This window comes from Lissotriton vulgaris, chromosome 11, assembly GCF_964263255.1.
Source record: "Lissotriton vulgaris chromosome 11, aLisVul1.2, whole genome shotgun sequence".
Classification (NCBI taxonomy): domain Eukaryota; kingdom Metazoa; phylum Chordata; class Amphibia; order Caudata; family Salamandridae; genus Lissotriton; species Lissotriton vulgaris.
In genome coordinates this window covers 590,582,755-590,598,201 of record NC_141699.1, presented here as the reverse complement: position 1 = coordinate 590,598,201, position 15,447 = coordinate 590,582,755, and the positions used below count along the sequence as shown (strand labels likewise).

Below are 15,447 nucleotides of genomic sequence, written 5' to 3'. Positions count from 1 at the left end.
TTTTCATCGCATGAGACTTTTGAACACAAGACATCAGTAATCACATTTTCAGTGATATTGCGATTTTGTACACCTCTCTTCAAGATCATCCCTGGAGCATGTTCCCATTGCTCCTTAATCCAGCTGTTAGGATTGGTTGCATACACCATCCACCCCGGGCGGCGCGAGCCCTGCTCTTACATGAGTTTGTCACAGGGGCGGCAAGCACAGGAAACATCTCCACCCCCCCCCCCCTCCCCCCACTGGGCGGCAAAGGCGGCAAAGTGCCTAGCTATGCCACTGCTTGCTACTAAGGTTATTCTGATGTGTTGTGACAGCACTTAGAGGTTATGGTTCTAATGTAGAGTTTGACAGATAGGATACTCTATCACAAAAGTTGCGGATATCCTGTCTGCTGTCTTTACAGATGCCGTAGGATACAAAGCTCTTGTAATACAGTGTACAAAACATCTGCAAGTTTGTAACCGGGTATCCTGTTGTATGGGCTTTAGATAAGGCTCGGCGTCAGTATAATTTGTGAAACAAATATCCTTAGACTTACTATACTTAATTTCAAACAATCTCAATGCCTATCTTTTAGAGCATCTACGCCCTTTTTGCCAATTATGGGATTGGTGTATTGTTGTCCGGACACATTTAAGCAACGTTTATTTCACTTTAAGCATTAGTTGCCAATCTTTTTATCCTATCGCCCAGACCTATTAAGAAAATCCATTTTCTTTTACCTTTTTGTAAAATAACCTATTTCATAACCACCGGACGTGCCATGGTGCCTTGTTCCATTATTTCTAGTGAAAAGGACACTCTGACCGACTTTGAGCATTACCCCTGTCTCGTTGTTCTCATTAATACACCTGTCTTGTCTCCCCGCAGTCTTTTAGCCACATTAATTGCTCCTATGTCTATGCCAAATGTCTTCCAATGCATCCATTTGTCCTCTATTGGTACTTTTTCTCAACCTGTGCGTGACAATCCTTATGAGGTACACAATTTTACTTTGCTTTACATTTTTTAACTGGTAGGCATTGTATTCATCACTCATTAGTGGAAATCTTAACAATTATATAATTTCATAAGGAATTCGGGCCACACTTAAAAAAAGTAAATTAAGACTGGCAGAAACGTAAACCTCTTATGCAAAAACTAACATGTAAATGATAAGAGCACCTCTTCCATCACTAAGCTGTTGATGAGATACACTGTCTGTTAGGCATTTTAAGATATCATTATTCTACAATATTCAAATGATATCAGAGCGCTTTACATGAGCACCAGTTTCATTCGAGATGGACACATTAATTTTTGGTAGGCACGGGGAGATTGATTTGCCCAGAATCACAGGATGTTGAGCTTCGTTGCTGAGAATCGAACCCGATTCCCCAGCTTCGAGGTCGACCGTCTAGCCTTAAGGCTACATCCTCTCCCCAAATTGTACACAAGTATGTAACAAAGTCTTCATTTCCTAAAGGTTGCGATATACCAAAACTATACACGAAGGGCCTCATTTAAGATGCCCTACCAGCACTATTGTGCCGCCGAAATGTCACTTTTATTTATGTTCCGGTGGCGCGATGTACCACTGGCATATTTATATAGCCACATTATGTGGCTTTTCATGGTCTTATAAATATGTGCCCCATTTACGCTGAAAACTGCATGAAAGGGGCGTTCCATGGGTGTTGCTGGGGTTGTTCTTTTTGACACTGCCCCAGATTTACTAAAATTCACAAGTCTGAGTGCCAAAAACGTACGCCTCCCCAGGGGAGGCGTAAGGGAGGCACAACGAGGAGAAATAAAGATATGCAGCACACATAGAAAGAGGAAAAAGCCTTGTGACTGTTTTTGTGCAGGATGGTTTCCCTTCCTGCACAAAAAGAATCATCCCCGCAACGCAGGCACCCTTGCACCATGGTGCAAAGGTGCCTGCGTTGGGGCACAGCAGCCTATTGAGCACCAGCGCAGGGGGAAAGACAGGAAGGTAGCGTATCTTATAGATAAGGCGCATTCCTGCCCTTTTCTTTTGCCGTAGGGCAGCGCAGCAGGCAAAAAAACTAAAACTGAGGCGCTAAGAATGAATTTACGAAATGATGAGGCAACCAACCTTGGAGTCATTTTGAAAAGATCATTCCAGTCTAAACTGCTAGCCCGTGCCTCCCTGCACGTAAGCCCAAGCAATCACAGCCAAATTTCCGCCTGTATTGGGCCTCATCGGTGAGGTGCAGCCTATCTTGTTAGTCACTTTGGTGCTAGGCCAAAACACATATGTATACGATTCTTCCTTGTTTGTGGTGGCACAGAAAGCAAGAACATGATGGACAGGAATGCCGCCCAGAGTGATTGGCAGAGGGTGAAATTAATTGAAACAACTCATCCTATCACCTTTTGTTTTTTCTCTGCATTTTGTGTGAGCTGTTGCTGCACGTCCAGTGCATAAGCATTGGCCATGACTGGAAGGTCCCACATTAGTCAAATTCGCAATCTCATGTGAGCCCTGATTTTCTTCTATGTGTGTTTCATATTTGTCTTCTTGTAAATTTGATATAAAGAGTTTTGTGAGTCTTTTCACAACCTAAATTTCTTAATTAATTACTGTCTATCGTCCAAAAAGTGAGAACATTCTGAAGTCACTGCCACTTTCCCCTGGTGTGGCTGTTTAGCCCTTCACCATAAAGTTTGTACCATGAGACATTATGTGATTTGAGTCAGAGTATTTCCATAGTGCTTGTGAATTAGTTTGTGGCACCTAATAAAGATATTTCCATGGTCTTGCCCCACCCAAATCTTTAGAAATATTACCTACAATATTGATGCGTTTCTGTTCACATCCCAACATGGAACTGGAGTGTGGGAAGAGCTTACCTTCTGCTAAGTCTTAAATGGGGTTGTGCATGTTCCTATTCTGGAGTAGGGAAGCACCCTAATAGTTGGTCCTCATTTCTGATTGTCCCTAAGGGAAGCACCCTCGTTTTTGGTCCTCATTTCTGATATTCCCTACCATGGTCGTCTGTACACACAATCCCAGATAAACCCAAAAATCAATTTATCACAACAAAACCAGTAAACAGTAATAATGCCTACAGACAGGCGTCTCTTTAGTAAAACATATAAGCATTCTAAGGTCTTAGAAAGAATATCCTCACTTATAGTTGGCCACTGAATTTGCGGCCATGGAGGGTCAAAGTATGCGGCTGGCTAACTAAATTATACAGCAAATTATGCCACATAATGCTAAACGTTTTGCGGCAGTATTATTTCACTAATTTGTCGGTTTAATACACACTAATATTGTTTGGGGATTTGTTTCACCTCCATAGTTCCAGTTTAACACCTAACTACTACAATCCATAACTAAAAGGTGACCAGCTAACGTGAAAAGGAGCTGCACCTGTGTGCTAACACAGGTGGCTCTTTTTTCAGTAACTTTTGATCCGTTTAGATAGAAACATTTTTTGAATCTGCGAATTATGCAGCAGTTAGTGGATAGTGTGGCAAGTAAGGTAAATCCATCATTATTTGGAAAAAGAACTATGGCCTCTGCATTTGAGTGTTTATTCCCTACGGATTGTGATATAAACTACAGTAATTTTTTTGCAAGCAAAAACATATATGATTTATGATGAAAATCGCTGGCCGCCGACATTTAAAAAATGCCAAAAATGGTTTCAAATGTTGCATCTTCTGACGATTTATCTTTGATCATTTTGAGGCCTTAAAAAGTGTTTATTCACTATGGGGTATGATGTAAGCAACATTTGGATACATTTTACAGAAAAAAACAAAATTAATCGACTGGAGTCTAACTCATTCTTCTTTAGAAGTAATGGTCCCAACAGGCAACCACTACTGTCTTATATGTCATAAACAAGAGGAGGGATTAATAAACTTGAGTTGTCTTTCTTCCACTACATCCTTCAATCTGCTGCAACCGGTGGTCAGTTCCAGAGGGTTAGTAATTATTGTTGCAGTGGCACAGGTGGCCATGGGGTGAGTTGCCCATTGCACCCAACCAGGAGTCGCAGGGACCTGTGTCTCATGCATGCATTAGAGACCATGTCATTCTTTTTACTGCACTAGGCAGTTTATTTTAATAGTGGTCTTTTTGGAATGGCACCATGTCTGGTATTGATGTCATATGGCAGTAGACAAGCAGGCCTACTTGGCAATTTGAATAAAGCAACAGGGATATGTGATAGGAACAAACCCCACCCACAACACTAGCTTGATCATTATTATTCATAGACCACCACGTGACTATTATATATAGTTTAAAGCATTCTCTCCCAAGCCCATCAGTGAATGATGACGCTTTGTTTGTCTTCCTCAGGTAACCCACCAATCGCTCATGAGGAGGCGGAAGAGATGGACTTGGAGGGCCAGCTGACGTCAGCCAAGAGGAGACGGTTACAGGGGGATCCTTCTGGACCTGGCAGAGCAGTTGGTGAAGAGAGAGGGGATACCCAGCAGCCTCGAAATGGCAATGCCAGGCACGAGGTTCACCAAGGAAATGCGGAAGTTGGTGAGAGTAGCCAAGCAGGAAATGGAGGTGAGAGGGACCATCCAGGAAACTGTGATGCCAGTTCAAGGGACTACCCAAGGGATTGTGCTGCCAGGGAAAGTGACTATTCAGGAAATGGTGATTCCAGAGAGACAGACAGCTGTGAAAATGACACTAACCGAGAAAGTGTCTCTGCAGGACAGATGTCTTCGAGGCAGGCTGAGCCCTCACGGCAGAAGTTCCAGGCTTTCTGGGCCACAGAAGATGCCTGTCACGAGACAAGTGGAAACCGGACATCTGCTTCCACACAGGAGCAATCCGCCTATCCAAGGAGGGAGGAGGAGAGCCCCCCGAGATTAGAAGCTTTTCCCTCGCCTACGTACAGGAAGAGGAGGTACGTCCAAAAGGAACGCGGGCACGATTCTGCAGACACGCCTTCTGCTCCCAGGAATGGAGAAGGGATGAGGGACTGGCTGGGGAGACTGGCAGGACAGGCACCCACTTGGGCAGAGACCCTGGCAGGCAGTCAGGCCTCTGCCTATGCCCATCCATACATCTACCCTTTCCCAGTTGGTGGCCTGGAGAACAAGGGCATGCTCATGGCAGAGAAGCCCACGAGAGCCCCAACGGTGGGCGCTCTTCCTGGTGTCCACCCACCGCTGGAGGACACCAGAACTCATGAAGCTCTACGTCGGCTAAGCGCCCACTGCCACCTTCTCACTGGGGTCAAACTTTTCGAAGGGCACCCACTGTTTGGGCCCACACTGGATGCAGTGAGTGGTATAGAGGAGGCACCCTACTCTGGAAACCCAGGTACAATACCCCGTTCCTCTCTTGGGAGTTGCCCACCTATCTTGGAGGACTCTCGCTTCGGGGCAGCTAACTGGCACCTAGGGCTCTACCCACCAGCTTGGAGCCACCCTCTAAACCACCTAAGACCCCATCACAGCGCCAGTGTCCAGCCTGCCCCAGAGAACGGCCTCTCTGCCAGGAGGAAGGTAGGCTTCAAGAGAGTACTAGGGATAAGTGGGAAGGGCATTTTTCTATGCGTTAACAGTCATAAATGTAGAGAGGCAGGGGAGGTGACATGTGTTATCCCTCAGTACACATCACACATAATCAGCAACAAGAGCTCAGTTATATACTCCTCGGCTATAAGCCCCTATTACTCTTATCGCAAATAGCCGTCACACATGACGTCACAGAGCAGTCACGAAGGCAGTAAAGGTTCACCAACAAAGTAAGACAACGCATGCTAGCGTGTTAGTCAGACATCGGCTGGTGTCCCACGTACATCACACTTTGTCACAAACTCCTTTTGTATTATCCTTTTCAAGATATTAAACTGTCCGGCTGGACATTTTCAAAGAAGAAATATAGTTCTATTTAGTCTATATTTATTCTTTGTATATTTCCTTTCTTGTCTAGGGACCACTGTCTCTGATAATAAGTGATAAAACCCATAGCACTCAGAGGGGGGCAAACACACACTCATTGGTACAACTCTTGTGGGTCAGCTTTCAGCAATTGTCCCAGATTAGAAGGCCCACTTCCATCTTTCAAGAGAATCTTATGTCCAATTATTGACTCTCCCTCAGAGTGCTGAACAAATTTGCTCCAGTGCCAGGTCATTTTGCTCAAGTTTTTTCTAACTATGCAGATTAATTCTGGGAGGCCTCATTCAGAAAGCATTTGCTATAAGTTAGTCTGCCTTACTCTTGCAGTAATTCTGGCATACTCCTGCATTCCAGGAGTAAACCAGGAGTATTACGATTTACTTCTTGCGTACCCATGGACCTCAATACTAAGCTAAGGGAACTACAAGAGCAAGGGCCTGAAGTATGAAAAGGTTTTATCCATTCTGTATCTATGGGAAAAAGCATTGGTACCTAAGGACCTCAGATACTGCAAAATATTGGTGAACCAGGCTCATAATGTGCATAGACTGATGGGTGCATAATTAGATTTTACAAATTGCAGTACTAAATTTCACCGCACTAGAGCAAAATTGGTTATCAATGATGCAGATATATTAAACTCGGCCATTTGCTACATATTACAGGAACTATTTTTTTCCATAATTAAGGCAGTAGTACTACCACAACAACCCTCTGGGCTCATCCATAAAGCACACATTGCACCGAAGATACAGTCTGTCTGGTTCTCAGGAAAGGACCTGGGAGGACGAGATGCCTGGTGGTGAAGAAAAATAAAAGTCAAAATGTAAGACACATTAACTGAAAAACATGTAGACAGACAGAATCTGCACACGTAGGGCCTAAGAAAGACCAAATAGAGAAAAAGTAAAGTTTTTAGTGTGGAACTTTCTTTTTGGTATGTGAGAAAATAATGTGCATATAACTTTATAATATGTTATCTTTTTTCTCCCTGTCCTCTTTTATACTTCTTTCTCCCCGTAAATTCGTTGTGTCATTCTGGTGTTTCTCTTTTATCTCGTGCTTCATTGTTTTCTTCCTTTGGTTGTTTGATTCTTCTCCTGTTTCTCTTCTTTTTATGTTTCTTCTTTTTGTTGATCCCTGCTTATAACTGAGTTTTTTCTTCCTACATTTCTTTCTTCCTTCACTATTGAGTTTCATCCTCCATCTCCTTCGTTTCTCCCTTCCCCTCTCATACTAACTTCCTGTTTGTCTTTCTGACTCCTCTCCCAGGAGTGCTCCAACAGGAGGGAAAGCGTGCTACATCTTCCGGTTAAAGATCCCAGATTCCCACTTGTCAAGTCTGCCTCAGGGCTGGGTAGTACTGTCCACGCCTGCGGGTCTGAAGAGGACCGGCTGGCCCAAGACAACAAAATGGCAGCACTGCCCTATATGGAGTATCCCCGTGGGCCCAGCTGGGGAAGCGAGCCACACCACTTAGACAGCAGGACTCCCCTACCTCGAGCAAAGACCGCTGGAAGCGGCACCCAAAGCTACAGGCCGCTGCGTCTGCTGGACCCCAGCCTGGCAGAGGCGGAAACCTCTCTTCTGGCTTCCTCAGAGCTGCAGGTCAGTTCTCTCCATGAACCAGCCGCTGTGTCTGCAGAACCCAAAGAACATATGCGTTCCCAATCGGCAAACCAAAGTATATCTGGTTCTGCACCAGGGGACCATCTCCCGGTAGCCTGTGAGACTGTTGAAGGCCACCGCGCCACCATATTTGCCCACAGTGGGCCAGGTGCGATACTCATACCAAACCATAACCAAAGGGATGGCCCTTCTGAGCACCATGGAATGCGAGGTGACAAAAAGCTGCACATTGGGCGCCCGGTGCCAGACAGCTGCAGGGATGGGGAGCCCTGTGGCCCACTGAGCACAAGGACTCCTGTGGAGGAAGGAAGTAGGTCGGGAAAGTTGGTGGTGTTTGCCAACCCTCCGCGGAATCACACTAAGATGAAGCAAACATGGCTCTCCAGGCACTCAGAGCAGTTCAGCGGCCCTATCGCTAACCAGGGATGCCGGAGTGGCAAAACCATCCAGAAAGAAAACCAGATTGACATAAATGCATCAGAGAGAGGCCTTCAACAAGCAGTAAAGAGGCCTTGTGACTGCATCTCTGAAGAAGAGCCCAAAGGGTCCCCCACTGAAGCAAAGAGAAGTCGTGCAGAGTCAGCAAAAGCTGGAGGTGATCTGGAGGGGTCAGGAGCAGAGCCCAAAGACCTTGTTGAACCAAAATGTGGTGCAGACCTTGGAGATGGCCCTGATGCACGAATAGGTAAGAGGGGATGAGGGGGGTTGTTCAGATAGATAACATTTAGACAAAATGAAGAGGAATTAATGTGCTTTCATGTGAACTCTTTCCTAGCCCAAACTCTTGACATAAACTACAGACATGAAACATTTGATAACCCGCCTACGGACCCAAAGTCAGCCACAGTCAAGAAACATACAAGACTCTTTTCGTACTCAAGAATAAACGGGGTGATGCCCGAAAGAGTTGTAATATTCAATACATAAATATGTGGAAGTAGAGCATAAGCATTAAAACAATATTAAAAGGCTTCTATTGGGATGGAAGTGTGCACAGTCGAGTCCGCGGCACAGAGTGTCCAACTTCAAGAATCTGGTTTTCTGGTTTTGGGGTTTGTGGCCACAGCCTCATTCTAATGTAGCATGTGTGCGATGATAAGAGTCTGGTCCTAGATCAGTCTTGATTCCGGGGAGTTGCACAAAGAGTACAGTCAACAATGACAGAGGACCACTGTTCCTCTCATTGGTTCAAGTATCTATCGGGAGTGGGGGCAGAGTACTATGATATCCAGTGTTGTAGTGACCCGAGTGTGGCCAGGCCTTTTTATCTCTGTCACAGGAGAGGTGTCCTACTGCCTACTTGCTTGTAAAGTTCTGTTGCTACAGATGAACCCGGATCCCTGTGCCGATATCCCAAGCTCATGAATGTTTACATGTATGTGTGTGTTTGTGTGTTGCACACATTGTGTATGTCTTGGGCGAACCAGAATAAAGGAGGCTATGGGTTCCATTTTGGAAGCCCCCAACTTCTCACGTGCACAAGATGGGGGTGAGGTTACTTTCCCAGACAGTGGAAGTGCATTTTATTTATTTATTTATTTTAAAGGTTTTATATAGCGCTGGCTAGACCCGGAGGTATCAGAGCTCTTTACATGAGTGTCAGGTCAAAGTTACAAGTTTACATCGATTACAAAGGTTACAAAGTTATAAGAGCATGGCAACATAGTTACTTGTAAGGTTGAGCTAAACAAGAATCACAAATATGTAAGGAGAAAAGCAGTCAAAGGGAGGGATTCAGGGGAGAGGGATGGAGCAGGGAAAGTAGACAGATACTGAAGGCGGGAAAGAGGAGGGGAGGGTGAGAGACACCGCAAGGAAAGAGGAAGGGAAGGGCGACGGGGACATAAACCGGTAGACAAATCAAAGCAACGTCCAAAGTCCAGTAAGCTGTGATCCCAGGGCAAGTGGTATCACTTCCCTATCTCTGTTGTGAGAGGCTCCCATTACGCAGTGGACTCTCTCAGAGGGGTCTCTGAGACTTCAAGGCCTACATACTGGATCCTTCCCCAAAAAGGGTAGAGGGAGTGCTTTGGCAAGGGGTGCTGACATTTTAGAGACTGGAGGTAGGAGACCTTAGACAGAGAAATAGGGAAAGAGAGAAAAGCTCCCTATAGAAATTCAGTGAGGTAATAATGCTGGAGTCAACTGTTGTTTACTCTCCATGAATACTACTTTGATGGATGCTAGGGCTGAAGGGTGGCACTGAAGTTCCGGTTGTCAGAGTGTGAAGGGTATTTGAAAAAGAGGTCAGCAGTTTGTCTCTCTTCCTGATAATTGTCAGGTATGGCTGCGATAGCCAGGTGAAGACTGCTCTCACCACTTTGTTCATCGGTTTTGGGCGCTCAAGCCTGGAGACTGCCCTGCTATGAGAAGCATCACTTTATAAAAGGCTGAATCTGGAAAACACTCTGAGAAGGACACATGAAAGAAGAACAGACCCAAACTGGCTTTGGAAATACAGACAGTGACCCCCCCCCTGTCTTTTCTAACTGTATAAGAGTGTTAGCTTTTGACCAGATTATTGTTCTGGCTCCAATTTCTCTTCAACGGAGGAGGGGGTGCTCTACAGAGTACCCAGGGGACTACTTCGCAACCAGGAAGAGTGTCTGCCTGACACCCAGCTCCTCAGAGGTGAGGGAACATTAGCTTAAGTCTGGCCTGAAAGAACAGCTATGCTTAACCTGGAATGCCAAAATGATCCTGCCTGGAAGATGGAAAGATCAGGCTAATCCTTTAGGAGGAGCAGTCTACTGGCATTGGCAACAGAGGTTCTGACAGAGACTCACGGATGTATGACTGGCATGCTCCACACTCACAACCGGTCACTATTGCCGTAGAGGAAGATTCACAGCATGGTAGAGGTGTGCCGGGGGGATCGCTGCTCCAACCTTGCTGTCACAGCCGATGCACCTGCCCAAAAGTGTGCCCAACGGTCTGTGCCACTGAAAACAGGCTATTGCTAAATTGCCGCACTCGCCAAATGTGGCTTAATTTATTTTGGTGTCACAGCTGTGGCTCATGACCACATCGCTGCTTCAACCAGGGAGGACCAAGCTGATGAACAGATGATTCATCCTAATCCCTGAGAATGGAGACTCTGCTACAAAGTAGGAGCCCTGGAGCAAGCAACGACGAGTAACCAGAAGAGGGGCCTGTCTGATGACAACTTCAAGCCTGCTGCTGCCTCTGTATACTGCCGCACAGCCTATGTCTGCTCGAAAAGGGTGGAGCAGCCACACAATGCACCTATGGCCAGCATGTCTTTCCCAACCGCGGGAGGGCAGGACTGAGGGGTCGGAGGTCAGAGCGAGGTGTATCATGGATCGGATTGCTGGTGAAACTAATATTGAGAGACTGAGTGCTTGCTAGTGCCTACTAGAAAGGGGGTGAGCGCTGTGCCTGTGATCAAATCTAGACCAAGGTACCTTAGAATAAGAGACGTGGGAGAGGTATCTGCCTTGGGAGGCAAGACTCTTGCACCAGAGACTCTGAAACCAGATACTGTTAGTGCAGTGTGTAGTATTGAATGTTACTGTTTATTAAAGTGCTTCTCTTTTGACAAACATAAGCTCTGGGGTGAGCAATCACGTTATTACACTGATGGGTGTTTGTTGAATGCTCACTGTGCCCCCCGAGAAGGCTGTGACTGCTTGCCTTATCTTTTGAAAGTCAAGTGCTGAAAGAGTTGTACTTGGCCCAGTTTTTAGAGCTGGGTCATGGGACAACAGAAGCAAATAAAGCCAGTGCCCACAGCTGTGGCCCAGTAGCCTCTGCTTTCCACCCCTCTCCCTCCAAGGAGCGGTCTGACAGTTTTCTTGAGATGAGCGGTCACAGTTGCTCTGGAATGCTGGTTAGCGAGGCACCTTCACCAGCTTTTGTCCAAAATGTACTTAGCCCCAGGACATGAGTGCCCTTTGCTTAGGAACCTGGTGTTAGATTAACAAAAGGGCAAAAGTCCCTGATTTGTAATTGGGCGCACCCGCACGCTGGTGCTGACCATGGCCATGCTGCTGGTATCTGCCCAGTGACATCTCCGGCTAGCATTTGGAAGTGGGCAGAACCACCCCTCAAGGTGAGGAGGTCCTTTGAGATTCCCTGTGACCCTTCTTTTCCCCTACCCTGTAGACTTGCTCAAGTTTAGTTTTAGGAAAACCACCAATATTCAAGCTCTCCAGCATAACCACATGGGCAGGAAGTCCCTCCTTGCTGCATCTGCTTCCTGATACCAGAACTCTCTGATCCCTTGTGATGGGAGGACTCCTCCTCCCCCCATGGCCATTCATGCTCGTGATGTGTATTGTTATAGTGTAGGAAAAAGTTCTGCTGGTTAGTCACACGGAAAGAGTATAAGAGAGTTTTCTCTACTGAGAGTGGTGTGCTTCACGGGTAGCCAAATTACCAAGAGGCTTACCGCGCTTATTCTTGGCTTGCAAGTGCAGGCTAGTATAGGACAACTGAGCTGTCCCAAGAATACTGTTACAATTTCAAGCCAAGAACAAAGTTTCTTAGGGGGAGGTGGGGGAGGAAGGAAGCCGAGATCATGATGTGATATCATCTTCCCCCTGAAGTAGCATCTCTGGATCAGCACTTCATTAAAAAAAAAAAACTCAGCTCCTACAACTGGTACCCTGGTTTGGCAGTAGAGGTCTTGTTTCTCCGAGACCAACATGAACAGGTTTGATAATCTCATTTCCCCACAAAGGAAAAGAAAATGGAGGTAGAAGAAAGACTGGACTGAGGATTTAAAAGGCAACAGAGGTAAGACCCTCTACTTTTGTCACAACTCTCTTCCGGGGTCACGCCAGTGCTGCGCGCATGCGCACTGACACGCACAGTCTCGGAGCATCCATGAGAGGCCGTTGGCAAGGATCCTTCATTTGAACACAAAAACACACGCTCTCTGTTGCAGGAGTGGGTGGCGGAATGTCACACTGCAAGGGCGAGGGGGTAGATGTTCCCGCCCTCTTGTTGTGCCCTTGTTCCAGAGAGCCGGAGCATACCCGAGCCAAGTCCACGCAGCAGTTAATGCCCCTCCCGTGCAGAGAAACTGAAAAAGCCTCAGTACTTTCCAGCGAGCGCGCGGCCACCAGCGCCGTTACCATGGGAACCAATCAGCGAGTCATGGCTGCCTGTTGTTCCACTTCAATATCTGAATAATCCAGATTATTGGTAATTACTTCAGTCCTGACATGCAATGACTCCAGAACACAGGAGTGGTCAATACTCGAAGTACTCTCAACAGCTGCGATGAAAGCTGAGCAATATTTATTTTACTCAATTATTGTCTGTGTTTTTTTTTTTACACGCGGCTGAAAGCCGCCTCTAAATGCGTGGCATTCTGAGATGTTAGCTAGGAAGTGAAGGTGCTCAACAGACAGTTCTGAAATTGATTCGGAAGTCATTAATCCTGATCATTCATGTGGACGCCATGTTGAGGTAATCAAGTAGGGGGCTTGTAGGTCCCTCACATGCTCTTCTGCTTAGAGGTACAGAGGAGAGATCAGGCAGTGAAACTGTCCCTAAAGTCACACAGCTCTTGCAGCCTTGGGCCTTAAACAGCAGAGCTGCTTTCAGGCTGCACAGATCCTACAGGCCCAGCCTCAGCTCAGGCTATCGTTCTTTAAGATTAGACTTTAGATATTCCAGGGAATGTCCTGAAGTTGCAGGCCCAGACCTGATGAAAAAAAGAGCAACACCCTAGGTGACAAAGGTTCGGAACTGAGGCAGCAGAGCTAGCCCCGTGGTTACAGAGTTCTTGCAGAATCTGATCTCTATTATATTTATGTGTGTTCTGGATTTCGACAATGGCCAAATGATTTTAATGACTAATCCGATCTCCCCCTTTCAATCCACTTCACCTGATTAGTGTACGCAAAGGAATATTGAAGCCAGGGGAAACAGAACAGTAAGACCCCTGGACCTGCCGAATGGGCATCAGGTAAGAATGAGGAGGACCAGATGAGAGATTTGAAAATACAGTGAAATATTTCGAGGAGAGAGCTGATGGTCAGACTCTCAAAGATGTCCACTTCCAGATGTAGACGGAAAAATTAGATTTTTTTAAACGTAATTTTGAGTTACAAACTAGAACAAGGAGGCTAGGAGCAGCCACTGGTGCAGCAGTGACATACGGTGACCAGTGATGGTATGACAATGACGGAGGAGCGGACAGATATTATTGCAACAGTGACACCTAGTGTTCGTTCATTGCATGGCTCTGAGTGAATAGGACAAGAGGGCAGCTGTTCAGCCTAGTTTTCAGGCAGAGTATGTATTTTTGATTTCTAAGGCACCGATGCAGGGCACTTCAAGGTACAATATGTTAGAAATGACATTAGCAGAGTTATAATGGTGGTCACATCGGTTTTGGAGCAGCAGTGGATGTTTGTGATCTATCAGGAGAAACACCTTATTGAATACAAATTTGGTAAACGCATTTTGCTTAAGCCTATTTCCTCTATCAAAGAAACTAAACTTTGTGAATGCCTTTTATCACGAAATTGTATTTATTAAGTACCTTCCTTAGCTGGCCCTTAGCACTGTTACCCCACTTCTCTCATTTCATTGTTCCCTCCCACGTGGGGAGCAAAGGCAGACAGAAGCCAGGGTGCCTGGCAAGGTTTCTCTCGATTGGCCCTCGCTGGTTATCACTCGCATGGACTACATTTAGGGGTTGTCAAGGTAGCAGCTACCCCAGGCTTGTCCCATGTGATACCAGGTACTGCTCTTGCAACCCCTGGCCTCAGCGGTGCGAAAAACAGTGCCTAGGACAGAAGGATGACAGTGTGCAGATGAGCAAGGCTTTCTGCAGCTCCTTCTGGGACTTTTCAGACAGGGAAAATACAGATATTCTGTAGTGCAATGCCCATATTTCTGACAAAATGAAAAAAAGTGAAATAAAACAGACACATTTTAAACAACTTGTTTTAATGTTTCATTATTGTGATAACATTAAAAATCATGTGGTTTTGCAACACTTTCATATCTGGGATAGGCATGATTGACAGGGCATTAGAAGTGATTATAAATCAAAATGTATTAACATTGATAAGAAATAATTTAAGCTAACAACATAGTTCACATTCAATGTATGCGTAATATGAATTAAAACAGGTAAACATAACCAATCTTGTTTACTAAATCTAATTGCTGTGCATATATCTCTGTGATTAATCCATACATTTTGTCTCTGAGATAAACCTTAGTGAAACCCTTAAATCATGACAGTTTGAGATATAAATAATTTCAATTGCCAGTGAAGTTCTGCTCTTTGTGGCACCTTATCGTCCTCTTCTGACGAATGCATACATTTTCATGCTATAAAATGAAATGCTTCCTAATTGAAATCTAGGTGGTTTATAAAATAGACATTTCTGTTTGTAAGTTGTTTTGTTATATTAATTGATCATGCAACCTTGCTTCCTGGGGCAAATCCGGGTTAAAGGTTAAAGGTCAAATGACGACTCTTCGTGTAATGTTACCGAGATCAAAGAGTGCGTGAAGTTTCTTCAGCTGACCCTTTTATTTTGAGCAATCAACTTGAATTGTCCCTGGAGCCTCCCTGCACGCTGTGAACATACACTGTGCAGATATATTTGTGGGGTCCAGCGTTTCCACGGTGACTTGCAGACAAGGCCTGCAGCAGAGAATGTGTTCTGTACAATGCTGTTTTGGACAAATATTTACTTTTAGACATGCAAGGAAGAAAATTAATACCTGGAGCAAAGCGGCACTGAAGGAGTTCTGGAGCTACTCCAATGTGTCTTGCAGCTTGTCTTGTCTGGCCTTCGTCCTATTGTGTTCATGCTCAGTCTGCCCTGGTAGAAAGGTCTTCTGAATCTTGTCTCCTTGTTTTGTTTCTCTTCTTGTGACTCAATTCATTCTCCTATCGCACCCACCTTCTTTCTGTGTGTTTTTGGATGGGAT

The 15,447-nt window shown here is 45.5% G+C and overlaps 1 protein-coding gene across 2 annotated transcripts in view; it reads left to right on the top strand.

Annotated features, from left to right (window-relative positions):
- The window catches only part of HR (HR lysine demethylase and nuclear receptor corepressor), a 394,390-nt gene that overhangs the window by 139,140 nt on the left and 239,803 nt on the right, over window positions 1-15,447 (top strand). For both annotated transcript variants that reach the window (XM_086943684.1, XM_086943683.1), the window contains 2 exons: window positions 4,325-5,493; window positions 7,165-8,206. In XM_086943684.1, coding sequence (XP_086799810.1) covers window positions 4,360-5,493; window positions 7,165-8,206 — 2,176 coding nt within the window. In that variant the 5' untranslated portion in view covers window positions 4,325-4,359. The remainder of the gene's footprint in view (window positions 1-4,324; window positions 5,494-7,164; window positions 8,207-15,447) is intronic.